Raw genomic sequence first — 17,040 nt, forward strand, 5'->3', positions numbered from 1 at the left:
ACCGTATATATGTACTGTATGCATTTTTTTCTTTTTCTTTTACTGTCCGAGCTTTTTGTGGCGCTCTCAGTAAAGTACAGGTCGGAATGCACCCAACAATCAATAGCTATAAAAAAAACTGCATGAATAAGGTATAGCCTAATAGCCTTAGTATAGCCTAAGGTATAGCCAGGCCCGGTTTAATGCACAGGCTTACCGGGGCTAAGCCCCAGGGCCCGCCGCCTAGTGGCCCCGGGGGCCTGTAAAAAAAAATATATATATCAGTGGCGGCTCCTGAGCTTGAGCTTGAAAGCTCAGGAGCCGCCCGCCACTCCAGCTCTACAGTCCCTTCCTTGCAGCACTAAGGGGGGCCCTTAGAAACTGAATAGCCCCGGGGCCCATGGTACTATTAATCCACACAGCCCATGCGACGGTTCTGGAGAGACGTTTCTCATTCCTTAACAGTTATATATGCTGTATAGTTCATTCCTATAGTAACTGCACCGTGTGACCGGCGCCTGCCGAGTGGAGGACTGTGTGAGAGCGGAGCTGAGTGGGCCAGAGACGACGACGTTATCAAGCCACAGTGCGAGCTGGAGCTGGGAGGTGGTGGACCAGATGACGATATAGCTGTGGCAGCAGCAGCAGGTAGGCCCTAAGCCCTGCTATACCTACACTGCTGTGGCCTGATGCTAATTGCTAACATTGACCCATTAATTAATCCACATGTTCATGGCTGGTTGCTTTTGATGGTAGTTTTTAAACCCCACTAGACAAAGAAATAGCCAGGATGGTATATGGTAATAGACCAGAAGCACATGCAAAGCCAATCAGGTTGTGACACGTGAAATCAACCTCATGTCATTGTATTGATCTAGTATGTTGAATGAACAGTGAGGCTGTTTGGTATCTGGCTCAGTCACGTGCAAACTGATCAGTCAGAGTTGGAGTGGGTGAGAGGAGGAGGAGAGGGCACAAAGGTCACATTGTGTAACAGATGCCATGCAGGCCAAAGTAGTAGCTCCTCTGGAGGCACCAGCTTCTAGTCTATTTTACCTAGCTCCGCCCCTTTCCCTCACCACGCCACCTCCCACCACCCACCCCTTGAATCTCGACTCTCTACGACCTTCCTATCCCTAGCTATGTCCCCTTTTACCTAGCCCCGCCCCTTCCTTCATGGAACGGAGGGACATGAGGTCACAGTGACCTTGAACTTTGACCACCAAAATCTAATCAGTTCATTCTTGAGTCCAAGTGGACGTTTGAGCCAAATTTGAAGCAATTCCGTCAAGACGTTCCCTGTGACATATTGCGTTAACCAACATTGGACGGACATACAGACGTACAGAGGGACAACCCGAAAACATAATGCCTCGACAGGGGAGGCATAAAAAATTTGTATTATGTCAGTAATTCATGTGATGATCTAAATTCAGGGTTTATTCAAACCTAAATGGAAATGAATCAGTATAAAACACAAATGATGCAACAGGATATAGTTTATGGAGGACCACAAGTGTCACAGAAATCATAATAAAGCATTTGATTAATTAATAACTAATTGTATAATAAAAATAGACAATAAATTGGAAATTCAAAAAATCCATATATAACATGTTTAAGGCTGGAATGAAGCCAACCTATGACCTACTGAATCGTGAGTGACCATAAAACATTTCAGTTGGAGCAAAAATAAAAAATAACAGGGGGGAGAGTTTTTTCCCCGTCTTTATTTTTTGTTTTTGCTCTTATTGTTTTGTTTTTTCTGTATGCGCACATCCACGGAGAATTGCATCGTGTTAATGACCCATACCAGCTGACGGGAGCAGAGTTTCTGCAGGCAGTCAAACATGGATTACTCTATGCAGAAGACATATACCAAAGGTAAGCACTGTCAATCTGCTTATATTATATTATTATAATATTATGATACAAAATGGGTTGAAAATCAGCAAAGCCTTCCTTTAAATGTCAAGTGACAACAAAGAAAAGAAAAAAGTAACAAAAGAAATCCCATCTGAACAATGTGTTTTTTGTTCAATTTTGTACACCACAGAAACTATAACAGACCAAACTGCTGATTTGCTCTGTTGATTCACATTTACAATACAGGCCTTTTCTAGGTTTACTCCAAAATGTAGTAGTGCAGGTTTAGATGACTTTCATCATTCAAAGTCTGGCTGTGTGCGTATTGGGCCATATCACTAGGCTTGGCATGAGGGTAGCAGTAGATTCCAGTCTTGTACAGAAATACATTAACTCAATCCAATCCATACAATGTAATGTAATCTAACTCAATCCATGAATCCAGTTTATCTTGTGAGGTATTAATAAAAAAATGCATAGTCCTTCTATACTGTTGTGCTGATTGACAAAGAAGACTTCTCGTGGGAAAAGTGAAGTCCCACAAAACTTCCAGAGGAGGTGGATTTGTTAGCTTACCTATCCATTCTAAGAAGTATTTAAAGTCACATTTCAACATCAGTGAATGGTGTGTCCGTTGTATCCGTCACTGAGAGTCCGAGAATTAGGATCCATGGTGTCTTAGCAGCAGGACTTTGCATTTGAATGTGGATCATTTAAGACATGAGTGTTGTAGTCACTGTAGTAGATGACTCGTCCTGTCCCAGTGTCCCAGTGTCCCAGTGTCCTTGCTACTGAGTCTTCTCTTTCTGGACAGCAGGGACGTCCAGCGCCACGGTGCTCTTCCCAGAGAGGAAAGGGATGATTTTCTCAAAGAGCAGTATGCAACTCACCATGCCTGGCAACAGAGATAGAAGATAGAGGGAGTATTTCTTCTTTATTATTCTTTTTTTATCATCATCATCATCATCGTCAACATCATCATCATCATCATCATCATCAGTATATAAATGGGAGCTAGGGCTCTGTCTGTTTGTTTGTTTGTTTCTCTGTCCCACTGTGATGTCATAAATCCCACTGTGATTTATGACATCACAGAGTGATGAGTGACTGGTGCAAATGTGGCAGAGCTGTTACAACATGTAGAAGAAGTGATTCAGAATATGCTGAAGTGGAGTTAATTTACTATAGGATTCTGCTACAGACACAACTGGCACACTTGTTTTTTTTCCTGTTGGTTCTTTGCAATGCTGAGAAATATGTTGGCAAATGTAACCTTCCAGTTGACACATCTCTTCCATTTGCTTTGTTAATAAAAGATAATGGAAGTAAATTCATCTGTTTATTTTAATTATGGATCATTACAATGCAATTTAAATTCACTTTATTTTAAAAGTAGTAACATAGTGAGAAAAAGAAAGCATGTATTGAAAAAAAAGTTGCATCAAGATGCATCTATAACCGATGCATCTCAAGCATCGATAATCGTTTTATAATCGAATCGTAGCCCTCTGAATCAAAATCGAATCGTGAGGTGCCTAGAGATTCCCACCCCTAGTGCAATGTGTTTCTGATGTTTTAGAATACAAAGGAAACTTTCGCAGCATTCCTTACCTAAGACTGGGCCCAGCCAGTAGACAAAGCAGTACTCCAGGTAGGTGTGTCCGCTGCAGGGGAACTGGATGGAGAAGGCCAGGACGGGGTTGAACACAGCCCCTGAAATGCTACCGCCTGCACAGAGGAGGACAAACACCACGGGGTCAAGACACATGGCACACCACAGGGTCAAGACACATGCCACACAGTCTCTAATTGACATTCTCCAACTGCAGCGTAACAACCTAATACCAACAAAGACCCACTGCTCCTCTTGAACATACATTACACAAGACACCTGCCTATAGACCCATTTCACAGCAACCATTTTGATGTGGTAAAGCAGCAAATAAAGCAGGTATATAGCCAACAGTTATGTAAATGGTAAAATGGTAAATGGCCTGCATTTATATAGCGCTTTTATCCAAAGCGCTTTACAGTCAGTAGTTACATTCACCCATCTTATGTGTCTACTAACATTATTAAAACATCATAAAGGTAACGCCGTTTTCTGACAGTTTGCTGCTTCTTCTTCTTTTCTTCGACTTGAATGTAGGCGTAGTTGCTGCCCTCTCGTTGTGGACTCCAGTACTAAACATAGAGGCATGCGCATGCCCAGTGTATTTAAAGCATCGTATTGCGGGCGTCTCGCATGAGCTAATATGGACGCAGACTGCTCGGAGCCTGCTCTAGTGTAGACTGGGAAGGCTTCAACTACGGGGTCTTTGAAAACGGCTTAGTGAAGATGTAGCCCAAGTCACCAGATGGTCATTTGGTTTTTATTGTTTGATTAATGCTGGAAGATGCAGCCTAGGGGCCCTATTCTCCCACAGGCCTTCGGCGCAAAAACTGGCCTTAAACGCAAAAAAACGTGCCTTGCGCCTGCCTCGGGAAGATATCAACATGGCTTTAGGCCCCCAAATGCGCTTTAGGTGAACTGGGCGTGGCGCAGTCCCAGAATGGGCGAGAATGGGCGTTTCGGCCTTAAATACCGGCCTAATGATATCTTCCCACCTGGCGTAAATTTAGCGCTTTGCGCTTTTGAAAACCAGGCCTATTCAGTGTGCTGGTTGCGCGGAGCCCTCCTCTGCTCTTTCCTCTATCCCTTCTCTCTGTGTCACTCCCTCTCTCTTACTCATCAGTCTGACAGGCACAATACGGACAGCTTGAAAAAAAGTTTGCCGGTTCTCTCTCTCTCTCAGAAAAAATAAGTTGTTCTACCGTACATAGTATAACAACGTGACAGTTTTTTCTAACATGACAGTTTTGAGCCTGTGACATTCAGAGGCTATTGCATCATCCTACCTGTGCAGTGAAGGCAAGAGAAAACGAGATCATTCTGGGCAAACATTCACTGCGGCTTCCCTGCAACAGCCAGACATGTGAAATCTCCCAGCATGCATTGGGCTAATCCATTTCGATAATAAATGGCATCGAAATTAGCCTAAATAGATAGAAAGGTACATCGAAATAGATCTAAATAATGTGTAATGTTCCCACAACATGGTATTGTAGAACATTTCAATATTGGACAAAATAAAATCGCGAAATCCAAACACAACCCTATGTGAAACATATATGTCATCCTGGGCCTATATATATCCCTCGTCGATTTAACGTGATTTAGATAAGTGACAGCGTAACGCGGTTCTACTGTCATGTGCTATACTGTGATGTCTGCTCCAATAAATTGGCCCTACTTCACATTTAGTTTTACAATAAAAACTCATTTCTGCAATGACTTTACATAATGTAGGCTATATTTATGTGCATCATCCTACCTGTGCAGCAGGGGAGAGAAAACGATATCATTCTGGACAAACTTTCACCAATCTAATTAATCTCATCATGATAGGCTATATTTTTCTAGCTGATGCGTTTAGAACATTCTTTTCACTTTGATCTTGCTATAGTGTAGCGTATTCAGTGCTGTAGTGGTAAAAAAAAAGTGGGTAAACTATACTTTTGACTCGAGACAGCTTTCTCACTCGGCACCGGCAGTGTTATAACGGCGGATAAATAAGCTTCCGTGACCGATATACAAGACAAAATATGAGAGTATATAGAACAACTTAATCTGAATCATATAGCCCTATAAGGTATATCAGGGGGTTCCCCCACATTTCTGAGTAGCCAGCCAGATAGAAAAAGTAGCTGGCTATGGGATGGGCCTTGCCCCTCAAGGGGGGTCCAGGGGGATTCTCCCCCGGAAGATTTTTTTTTTTAATTTTAAAGTAAAATTCATCAACCTGGTGCATTTGAGAGCAAAATGAACTACACACATCTCTAATGTGTTGTGACTTTACAAATAATTAGGCCTACAATCAATATAAAATGTATTTATTGAACATTTGTTGAATTTCTCCAGGTATGAAAAGTTAAATTATACAGTAGGTAGCCTACTTTAAAGGACCTTGTATGAACCCATACAGTTTGAAGAGTAATATAGTTCTCTCTCTCACACACACTGTACCTGTGATTGTCAGCTTCAGCTTTATAGCTAAAAGTATGTGGACAGATTGAATCTGTGATTCTTGAATACCAATATATAATTCAAACTGTCGACAAACACATTGGGCAAGGATAGGTAGACAACACACTGTACAGTACATGGAAATAAAAGTGGTTCTGCCACTCTGGCCACTAAATTTTAGTCAGCCAATATTTATTTATACAGATCTCGGCACAACAAACACCAGTATGTTTCTAGATAGTTTTCAACATGGTCGTATTATATTGGCTTTATACAGTAGCACCTGGACTATTCAAGTCGACTCGCACGCACCTAATGTTACAAACTTTACTTGATCAGAGGGAAATCAATCATGTTTCTTACACCAGTGATTCACTCTTCAGTTGTAAAACGGTGAGCCTATATGATTTTCCCCACTCCGGACACACATTTTTAACCAACCTTACCTATGTTCAGCTCACGATGAGCTGGTCTCCAAATGCGCATTGCGCATCGCTGGCACAATGGCACCGTTAAGTTGTTTGAAGGGAGCGCTGTCTGGGCAGGCAAGCACAGCTCGATAAAGGCACCAACGTGACCGGGGCCGTGTACCTTTCCCGCGGAGCGCTCCACAAAAATAGGCTACGGTTCGCGGAGATCCTGGTCAGTGCCATGCCCATGAGTAATCTTTTTTCTTTTCTTTTGGTGTGTGACGTGCTTGGCGTGGTCTCCGCATCAACGGAGTTTACGCAAACATGTTAAAACTTGTGCAATAATAAGTGTGCATAAACGATTTAAACATGTGAGTAAACGATCTTAAAAGGTGCCTAAACGCTGCAGAGCATTGAAAAAGGTACGTAAACGCCGTTTACGTGCGTTTAGCCACCACTACAGCCCTGAGCGTATTTAAATGCTTGCAGTAATTAAACTGCAGTTAGATTGGTTTGAGAATAATATGGAATAATAGCCTATATATGGAGACAGACAGGGGGATAAAAGGGGGGGGGGAGATCAGAGCCCTCGGCTTTTCTGAAGCCGGACTGGATCGCTCCGTGGAATTGGAGCTGAAAAGTGAAGCATGTGATTCGTTTACTGCACTTACCCAATGAGCAGATAGTGCATAATTTTACGCTTAAAAGGCGTGGTTGTAATGCTTTAGGCTGCGTGTAGCGCCAACACCAAGATATCGAGTGGGCTGGTCCACGCCCACTGATCTGCGCTGCGCTGGGCGCTCAGCGCAGTTTATAGGCTGATGCAACGATAGGGGCCTAGGTCTATAACAAAGGGCGGTCTCAAAATCAGGATGCTCAATAGTATAATTAACACATTGACTGCCAGACGTTTTTTTCTTGCTGTAGGTAGCTTCTGCCAAGCCGTTTTTTGAGGATTGTGGCTCATTTTACAAGAGCCGAGGATTATTTTCTGCTTGGAGTTTGTGAACATACAATATCTCAAAAGTACTAATAGAATGTGTACTTTCTCTGTCTAAAAGAGTTAGTTTGTAGAGTTAGTAGTTATGTAAGCATTAGCAGTTGAATACAGCATGGTTTTAGCGTCAGAAAAAATATTCAGAGATAAACGGCTTTTTGTGAAATTCGATAGAACTGTCACTTTAACCATTCATTTTTGGCATCAGTAAGACCTAAACAATAGTTTTGAACAGTAATTTCCTCCATAACAGCAGTAAACTTCCCTCTGCTCAACTCCTCCCTCCTGTGGGCGTTCTTTTTGGCTGCAGCGCCATGTCACATAACCTCGCGTCACCAGGCTCTTCTCGGCGAGAAAGAGCCTGGCTCCCGCCCACAATTGATTTTGTCACCCTACTGGGTCCGGCCTAGAGCCCGCCCTAGACCGGATGGCAGCGTTTCTAGCTCGTCAACTTTCACGTTAACTTGACAATTTGACCCAAGTATCAGAATCCTCTTTCACCGTTTTGACCGGTGTGTCAGGCGGTGGTGGCGGAGATGCCATATTGCATGAACGTTTTGTTTTATGTAACGCTAGCTTTGTTTTGATCAGACTCTAGTTTAGGTAACATCACCGCGTCAAGCTAACGGCAACAAAGACGTTGTTAGGCGCATTGCCATCCGGTGTTAATTCTGGGTCCGGGGTTTACGCCCCCATGACAAAAAGCGGGGTGGAAGGTGCCCAGACTAATGTCACAAGCACTTTCCTACCTTTGCAAATGCACTTTCTCATACTCTCGACCTCTCAAATAAATTTCTGAATAGAAATTAAATTACTCTAAATTATAGCGAAAAAGAAACAAAAAAGAATGGGTTGAAAATCCCATTCTAAAAGCCTTTTAGAATGGGATTTGTTTCCAATTTGGTGTCGGACTAGGGGGCAGTCCCCGCTTGTCACCAGTTTGCTTTGCTGCTGCTGTGCGGGTGTGAGCCTGTCTGTGCGGCCGCTCTTTGAGGAAGCCCGGCTGGACTCGCCCGCCTCCCGGAGCCCTGGCCGAGAGCTCCGATGAAGCCCCTGCGACTCTGGTCATATTTACGCTGCGTGCCTCAAAGTGTGCTCCATCCGCAATCCACGATGCAAGTTTGCAATCCCGCACCGCCAGCAATCAACGCGAAAACGAAAGCGCCTCCGCCAATCCATTTTAATGAGAATGGAAATGGATCACACTGCTTTTTGCTTGCCTTCCTACTTCCTTGTCGCCAGTGGGTCGGTGGAATGGGTTGTACACGTTGTACACGTCCAATACTTATATAAGATATGTAAAAGGGTTAGATGCACAACCCCCCGTTAAAAAAAAAAAATCGATGCCAAAAACGTGTTTACACGTTGTTGGCAGTCAACAGCTGGATTCTGAAAACGTGTTTACACGTTGTTGGCAGTGAATGTGTTAAAGAGATACTCAACACTTTTTCCACTTTTTTCTGCTGTAAATCAATATATATTGGAAATGAACTGTGTTCTTGAGGAATCCAGGTCGAAGTCCTGACATTTACTGTACATCTGAGTAATTCCTCTTCTCTTCTCACATACCCATGCAGTTCCATGCAAACCAAAAAGGCAAAAAGGCCAGCTGTAGACTCCCAATTTTCCTGGCTTTCTATTGGCTGAGCTCTTGATCTGTGACGTAGCTTGATCAGTGACGTCACCAAACCCAGCCCGCCCATCTCTCGTGCCTAGGCCCCTCCCAGCCAAAGTTTATAAAAGTGGCTGCACACCATGCTGGGACTATGGAGTGTGGAGAATTGTTGAATAGGGAGAGAGAGAGAGAGAGATTTGTGGAGCATTTTGATTAGACTGCATAGTGTAAATTGTAGCATTTAGTAGTCTAGGTTTAGTTTTAGAGTACGTCAGATAGCCTAGGTTGTGTTTGTTTGTTTGTAAAAAAAGTTAAAATAATAAATGTTCGTCTGTTTGCATAGGTATGTGAGAAGATACAGCCGAGCAGCAGTGCTCTCATAGCCGAGGCGAAGGCTTTGGGATGGGGGTGAGAACAGTCTGACATAACGTAACGTTAGCGTTACTTTATTCTCGTCAGAAACCACTCCAATTTGCATGTTAAAACAAGCCTAGGAATAACTGGAAAACATTTTATTGATTTATTCACATCAGATGAAGCCAGGATTAAACAAAACGATATCTGAAATACACAGCCCGTCTGCCGTGTGTCTTTTCCGGGTTTCCTGCGTGGGGGGGGTACAGACGGTGGTGTTGGCTCGCTCCCCCAGTGGTCCCGATGCATCCATATACTTCTACACCTTCAGATAAAGGTTGTAAGCTCACCTGTAACTATCGGTGACGAATAGGCTCGTTTGGCCTCGCCTGGAAAGCAGACGAGAGCAGGCGAGCACAGTCAGGCGAGGCGTCAACAAGTCGAACACCCCGCAGCACACTCACTACACTTTTACAACAATGAACAAGGCTCATTCAGGCTTAGTTTTATAACTTTTACCTGCTGCTCCTGCAGATCACAGCACAGGCTAAATGGTGCGACATAAATATACATTATGTAAAGTCATTGCATAAATGTGTTTTTATTGAAAAAGTGGCGTTGTTGGAGGGGATATCACAGTGTGCAACCATGTTACGTTACATGTTACAAACTACCCATTTCCCTATTCACATTGTATTTGCGAGGGGTATATATACACCCCACCGGTGGATGTGTGTTTCTCTTAGGGTTTCAATTCATTTCATTTTATTTTGCCCAATATTCAAATATTCCTGAATTGCATTTTGTGTTACAAATAAGGATTATTTTTATCTAACTTTTGAGCCAGATTTGATGGTTTTCTTGTCAAAAGTTAGCCGCCGGTAATATCCAAACAATAGAGAGGCAAAGTGACCGCCTACTTCCTGCTTCAGCACTGAACCAGAGATTTTCATCCGCCATTTATTTTCCCATACACATTTCGTAAAATGCTTATAAAAAGTTTTACTGGTTCAAACCAAACGGTACAGATATATTTAAAAACAGGGGAGATCGCATAACATCTCACTGGGACCAAAACGTAAAAAAATGTGTGTTTAAAGAAAATAGCGTTAGCTGAACCGTTTGGTTCGACGAAGTAAAACGGTATGCTGGTGTTTGGACTGAGAGAGCCTGGTGACGCGAGGTTTGGACAGGAACATCAGCAGCAGATCCATTCACAGCGCTAGCTGGCTTTAACTGAAACTACACATGCGTGAGCAGGAACTGCACAGAGGTCTGCCATTGGCTCTGAAATTTGCCCGCCCCACAAAAGTTCATCCTATCCAAATGTGGAGTGGGCGGATTCAAAAGCCTGAAAACTCCCCGCCCTTTTTTGAAAAACGGACAAAATCTGTTTGGCTCAAAATCAGTCTGGCTCAACTGTTGAGTATGTCTTTAAGATTGGTCTCTAATTAAGGGAGGAAGAGTATGATTAAGATGATAGATTAGATAGACAGATAGGCTCATTCAGCCTAATTAAGAGCGATTGACATTTTCAAAATCAATCCTTAACACGTTCACTGCCATCGACGAGTTAACTCGTCAAAAAAAACCAACGGTTGACTGCCGTCGACGAGTTAACTCGTCAAAAAAAAAAAAAAAAATTTGACGGTGGGACGTGGATCAAACCCTTTTACATCTCCTATAAAAATATGGGAGCTATTGAATGTGTATAACCTATTTTACCGACCCACTAAGTGGCGACAGTGCTCTCCAGACTAGAGAAAGCCGAGCAAAAACAGCAGGAAAAAGCGTGAGGAATCCATTCTCATGAAAATGGTTTGGCGAAAACGCTTTCGCGCTGGCGCTGGGAGCTGGCGCACAACGGTGGGGGATTCCAAAAATAGACTCTGGGTGCAACACACTTTGAAACACACAGCAGAAAGCCCAGAATCGCACGCAGCTTCATCCCAGCTCACAACAAACGAACGAGCCCCATCCAGACTCGCCCGACGAGCGGCCGCCAGCAGCCAGGCAGCACAGACAGGCAGCAGAGACTCGCCTGTGACACACGCTGCAAAGCCACCAGAGACACACCCACGGAGGGAGGAGTTTGAAGGAGAGGGGGGTGGGGGTGCTGTTATGGAGGAAATTACTGTTCAGAACTATATTGTTTAGATGTCTGATGTCTCACTGATGCCCAAAATAAATGGTTAAAGTGACTGTTCTGCCTGTTCTATCGAATTTCACAAAAATGCATTTTTCTCAGCTTTCCTTCTCAGACGCTGAAACCATGCTGTATTCAACTGCTAATGCCTACATAACAGAACATGATAAAAACTAACTCTTTTAGAAAGAGAAAGCACACATTCTATTAGTTATTTTGAGATATTTTGTGTTCACAAAGTCCTAGCAGAAAATAATCCTCGGCTCTTGAAAGATGAGCCAGAATCCTCAAAAAAACCCTTGGCAGAAGAGTTGTGTCTCACTGACCCGACAGGCGAAAATGGGATGCCTGTAACTACCGGTGAAAAGAGCCCGGGGGAGAATTGCAGTCTGATCGTTCCTTAGGGAACAGTTTATGATGATATGCGTCGAAAACGGGAATAAAACTGTCTATTTAGATGGAGGAAAAGCACGCTGCCACTTGGCCCCCACGGAGCTCCATTCTAGGACTCGCTTGGACACTATTGATCTCAAAACAACGCCTAGGACAGACAAAAACGCTGCGGAGAACACTGGGTGAGTCGTCAGATCATAATTAATGTGAGGAGAGGGCTGCAGGTTAAAAAAAAACGAAATTCTCCTTTAACTCATTGAGTGCCAATGACGACTTTAGTCGTCAATTCAAATAGTGACGTAGAGTGCCAAAGACGACTAAAGTCGTCAATTGCGTTTTTTGACGGGGGGATGTCGATCTAAGCCTCTTACATCGCCTCTTACAATATGGGAGCTATTGAATGTGTCTAACCTATTTTACAGAACCCTTAGGTGGCGACAGTGCTCTCCAGATAACAGAAAGGCAAGGAAAAAACAAAGAAGAAGTCGTTGGGGAAACGGAAATCGCATCGCATCCGTATGCATCGATATGCATGAAGCATAACGTTACTGTAGCTGTGCCTGCAGCAGCCAATCTGCTCCCACAATTGAGCCGCTCCGTGTCCGTTGCGACAGCACATCCGCATGATCAGCCGTGGAGTTGTTATTATTCTCAACTGGAAGCATGGTTGCCGGTGACAAACACACGCGGAACGCTGTAAAAAAGCTGGATGTCGCGCACCCTTCACTGTGCACAGCAAACTCAGCAGAGAGCCACCAGAGACACTCCCATACGGAGGAGGAGTGTGCAGTTGAGGCGGGGGGGGGGGGGGGGGCACGCAGAGCAGCACACAACACCCAGACAGACCCAGACAGCAGGACAGGATTGGCAAACGCTAGCCAGAATATCCGATGCCCACCAGCAGCAAATCAAGACCAGCAAGAAGCTGCAACCAGCAGCGCACGCAGGGGCCAGCGCTGCTGGTTGCAGCTAAAAAATATTATTCTGCCAAACAAAATTCCCTGGCCTTCACTGTTTTATTGAAGGAAATTATTTTTGAGGTGTGACTACATTAGAAAATATTAGATTCAGAGTCAGTGATGTGCTTGAAATGTTTAATTTCACAAAAGGCTCATTATCTCAGCTTCTAGAAAAAAATTGCTGTTTTTGGTTAAATCAAGCTATCTTCTCCGGCTCATAACTAAAGAACGGAAAATGGGATCAATAAACTTTTTTTTGCAGATGATAGAAGAGAGTCTCATCGTTCTTTGTGCGTGTTCAGTCAGTGTTTACATAGTAATATCACACAATATTCTGTGGGCCTCGAGAAATCACTGAAAACGCTCTGAAACTCTGGCACTGGGAGCGTCCGTTCTCCAAAAGTGGCTGGCACTCAATGAGTTAATTAGGCCAGCACTTCAGGCTGTGTACCTCACTGACCTGCGTAAATCACAGTTGTGATGACGGCAGCGATGGCGTATGCTCGCAGTTTCTCCTCCACTTTGTGAACGTGCAGGACAGCGGCTTGGACGGTGAAGGTGCAGGCCAGCTCCACGGCGGCTGCCTCCACCAGAGTCCCGCCGAAGGGGTCGAAGCACCTGAAGCCGAACCTCTGGTGCCGCAGGTGGAGGGCGGACAGACCCAGCGACCACACGGAGGCAGCAGCTTTCTGCGCGGCGACCGCGGCAGCGAACTGTACGACTATGATGCTAGCGGCGGCTTTGGCGCTGCTGCTGCCACGGTACACTCTCTCCACAGCCCCGATGGGGTTGCACGACGTGCCGCGGAAAGACAAGATGTGGATGAGCGTCATGGTGTAGGTGAGGGTCAGGCTGACTGCCAGGTCCACCTATAATAATAATAATAATAATAATAATAATAATAATAATAATAATAATAATAATCAACTTTATATATCACTTTTCATACAAACGATGCAGTTCAAAGTGCTTTACATCAAATAAATACAAATATAGAACTTTTTTTTTTAAACAAGGGCAAATGGAAAGGAGTAGCAATAAATACATCAGTAGATGGTAAAAGGGACAGTAAAAACAGAAACTGGTACAACGAAAAGAAAACAAAATTGTAAAAATGGAAACTTCAATTAAAAGGCAAGTTAAACCTGTCATTTAAAAATGTTGAGCTGCTTTATTTTGTATTGTAACTACATGATCTTATAGCCTACCATTCATTTAGTTTGACAGTTAGCTATTGATGGAGTTAAACTAGACTTGAGTTGCGTGTCGCGGCTAGAGTTAAACTTTGAGTTACTCAACTCTCAATAACTCTCAAACTAAATGAATGTCTGCCAAACTGTTGACACTTTTCGGATAATGTGATCATGTGCAAAATAATCAGCGTTGTTTTTCGGTTTGTAACCCAGCAGCAGAAGATTGATCTAAACGCTCGTGAAGGATTATGTAAGCTATGTCACTGACCTGGCCGGACTCGCCCAGCAGCTTGAGCTCGTGCGTGCAGAGGCAGAGCTGGAAGGTGGACGCCGCCTCCAGCACGAGCAGGTAGCAGGGGCCCGGGGCGGCGCGGCGGGCCGCCTCGCTCAACAGCACGGTGGCTCCGAGCAGCGCTAAAGACACCGCGAGCTCTGCCATGTCTCTGCTGCTGCCCCTTCTCTTCACAAAGTGATCAAAAGTCCACGCTGCACAACTGCGTCAAGCGGTAAACGGATTTAAAACCAGAAGTACCGTTGCCTTCAAAATAAAAGCGCATTGGCTCTCTGGCCATCTGCGAGCTGTCTGCTCATCACAGTTGCACACACACCACAGCAATATTTCCCAGGAATCAGAATCAGAATCAGCGTTATTGGCCAAGTTAGTATGTAGACATACAAGGAATTTGACTCCGGTATACATTGCTCTTAATGTAGCCTACTTAAGGGGAAAATAAAAGGCAAAACAAGCTAAGACAAAGGTGCATAAAGCAAGCTGGCTGCTATTTACATTATACAATACAATAAGTAGCCTGTAAGGTGATCATTATAAATATGTATATAGGATAATACCTAATATGTACAAACTAATTATATGTAAACAACACTGGGTTGTAAACAGGCTATAGCTTATAGGTTAGATACTGCACAGTTGTTTATAGATAAGCAATGCTTTGGAACAGTAATTGCAGTTATTGGGACAGTTACACGCTTATTGCAGTTACTTAGGCTACATGTTACGCCTTAGGGTAGTGTGTGTGTGTGTGTGTGTGTGTGTGTGTGTGTGTGTGTGTGTGTGTGTGTGTGTGTGTGTCGGCGGTGTATTTTGTGCATGAGGTAGGTACCACAGGTAAGCTAATGTGATTCAGGGTAAAGTGATGAAGTGATTAAAGTGTACAGCGAAGTGTTCGAATAAGTGATCAAGTGATGGGCTGATTTTTTTTTCTTTTTTCTGCTTACTTTTTTGACTCTGGCGGGGTACAAGTCCTGGATGATATCAATCTCTCGTCTTAGATTTATCCATTATTTGCTTGTAGCCAATTCTCCAATGGACCTGCATGATGGAGCCATCTGTGGATGCTAGGAGATTGTGAAAAATATTGAGGCACATTATTGCTTTGAAAGTTGTGACCGGAAATGTCTTTGTCCAAAATATTTTTGGGACGCTTGACACTTGTGCAGCAGCAGTGGTCGTACACGGAAGTTGCCGTTTTATGAAACTTTAAAAGGAGATCTGGCCAGTAGGAGTAGTATCAGCTACTTTATGACTTTTCCTCAAGTAATATTCTAATGAGTGACTTTGACTTTTACCAAAGTCTTTTTCTGGGAAGATAGCTGTAGGCTACTTTTACTCAAGTATGGCTTTCGAGTAGCCTACTTTATACCCCACTGGTGACTTGTACCATTATTGTGATGTTTATTGTTGTATGTGTCTTGTAAACGCATGGGGTTGGGCACCTAGAGTGCATGGCACTTAAATAAATAAATCACTATGCAAATCATTTGCAACTTATTCACCTCAGTTTCAACCAGCCTCAGTTTTGACCACCATGGAAAAAAGAATATAGGCCTAAACCAAGGATGCATTTCATAATTTTTGTTCCAGCGATCTCATCTGAGGCTTTTTGTTAAACCTGTTCAGAATCGGTATAGCCTACTACATATTCTCTCCATCCATTGTGTGTGTGTGTGTGTGTGTGTGTGTGTGTGTGTGTGTGTGTGTGTGTGTGTGTGTGTGTGTGTGTGTGTGTGTGTGTGTGTGTGTGTGTGTGTGTGCGTGTGCGTGTGCGTGAGTGTGTGTGTGTCTGTGCGTGTGCGTGCGTGCGTGCGTGCGTGCGTGTGTGTGTGTGTGTGCGCGCGCGTGTATTACATGGTGCATCACTGTGGCAACAGGTCACACAGTCGGTGTCCGAGATATCAACAGGAACCAGTGTCAAGTTAGTCAGAATAAAAAATACCGCTTCCGGCGAGAGAATTCAAAATAAAACAATAGTTTGCGATTATTATGTCACAAATTATGTCTGTAAATATATTTTTCATTAGTTTAGTTCATTTTACCAAAGTAATTTAACCAAAGTAAATTCCTTGTATGTTTCTAAGGTGGAGACTCTGGAGATGATGTGCCATGGGTGCAATTTTGTTTGGATTGTGACCAAACATAACTCATGCCACATCATCCACATCATCATTGGGTATGACATCAATTGACGATTCTGGGCATGACATGATGACATCAGTGGTTATGACATCCTTAATGCCGCTCAGTGTTTTCCAGTTGACCCTTGCTCCGCTGCCTGCTGACCTCGTCTGTGTCAGGGGTTGGCTGTTTAGAGCGTAGGTCTAAAATACCAGGGCCCAGTTGCACAAAGCACCTTAGGTTAAGATATCCCTTAGAGTCAGAGTTAAGGTGTCCATAAACTAGAATTGGCTGCACAAAACACCCTTAAATCTTCTCCATAAGGTTACAACATTTTAAGGAAAACATAAGCACAAGATTTAAGGGTGTTTTGTGCAGCCGATTCTATTTTATGGACACCTTAACTCTGACTCTAAGGGAAATCTTAACCTAAAGTGCTTTGTGCAACTGGGCCCAGGCCCTCAGTCGAAAGGCCTCAGGTATCTCTGGGTTGACCATGACTGCTGAGCTGAACAAAGCAGAGAGAGATCTGCCCCCAAAATCAGACAGACAAGCTCCTTTGATGGCGACCACATGCAGATTATAGCCATTGGACTTCTCTGCCTACTCACAGTGTGGCTGTCACCACTTTGCCAGTGGTGTCCATTAA

At 43.7% G+C, this 17,040-nt stretch overlaps 1 protein-coding gene across 1 annotated transcript; it reads right to left on the reverse strand.

The window, feature by feature from the left end:
• Positions 1 to 1,409: 1,409 nt before the first annotated feature.
• On the reverse strand, positions 1,410 to 14,431 carry LOC310783572 (aquaporin-11-like). The gene is made up of 4 exons (XM_083644465.1): positions 14,247 to 14,431; positions 13,246 to 13,654; positions 3,457 to 3,573; positions 1,410 to 2,740 (listed from the first exon to the last, which is right to left on the reverse strand). The coding sequence occupies exons 1-4, from the start codon at positions 14,415 to 14,417 to the stop codon at positions 2,634 to 2,636; spliced, it is 804 nt and encodes a 267-aa protein (XP_083500591.1). The 5' UTR covers positions 14,418 to 14,431; the 3' UTR covers positions 1,410 to 2,633.
• Positions 14,432 to 17,040: the final 2,609 nt, after the last annotated feature.

This window comes from Poromitra crassiceps, assembly GCF_964638095.1.
Source record: "Poromitra crassiceps genome assembly, chromosome: 1".
NCBI lineage: Eukaryota > Metazoa > Chordata > Actinopteri > Beryciformes > Melamphaidae > Poromitra > Poromitra crassiceps.

Excerpts from the sequence above, each read along its gene's own strand:
- LOC310783572 (XM_083644465.1), bottom strand. The coding sequence starts at position 14,417 with ATGGCAGAGCTCGCGGTGTCTTTAGCGCTGCTCGGAGCCACCGTGCTG. Across the intron at positions 13,655-14,246 it reads TGCTGGGCGAGTCCGGCCAG|GTGGACCTGGCAGTCAGCCT; the intron begins GTCAGTGACATA and ends TTATTATTATAG. Across the intron at positions 2,741-3,456 it reads CTGGCTGGGCCCAGTCTTAG|GCATGGTGAGTTGCATACTG; the intron begins GTAAGGAATGCT and ends CTCTGTTGCCAG.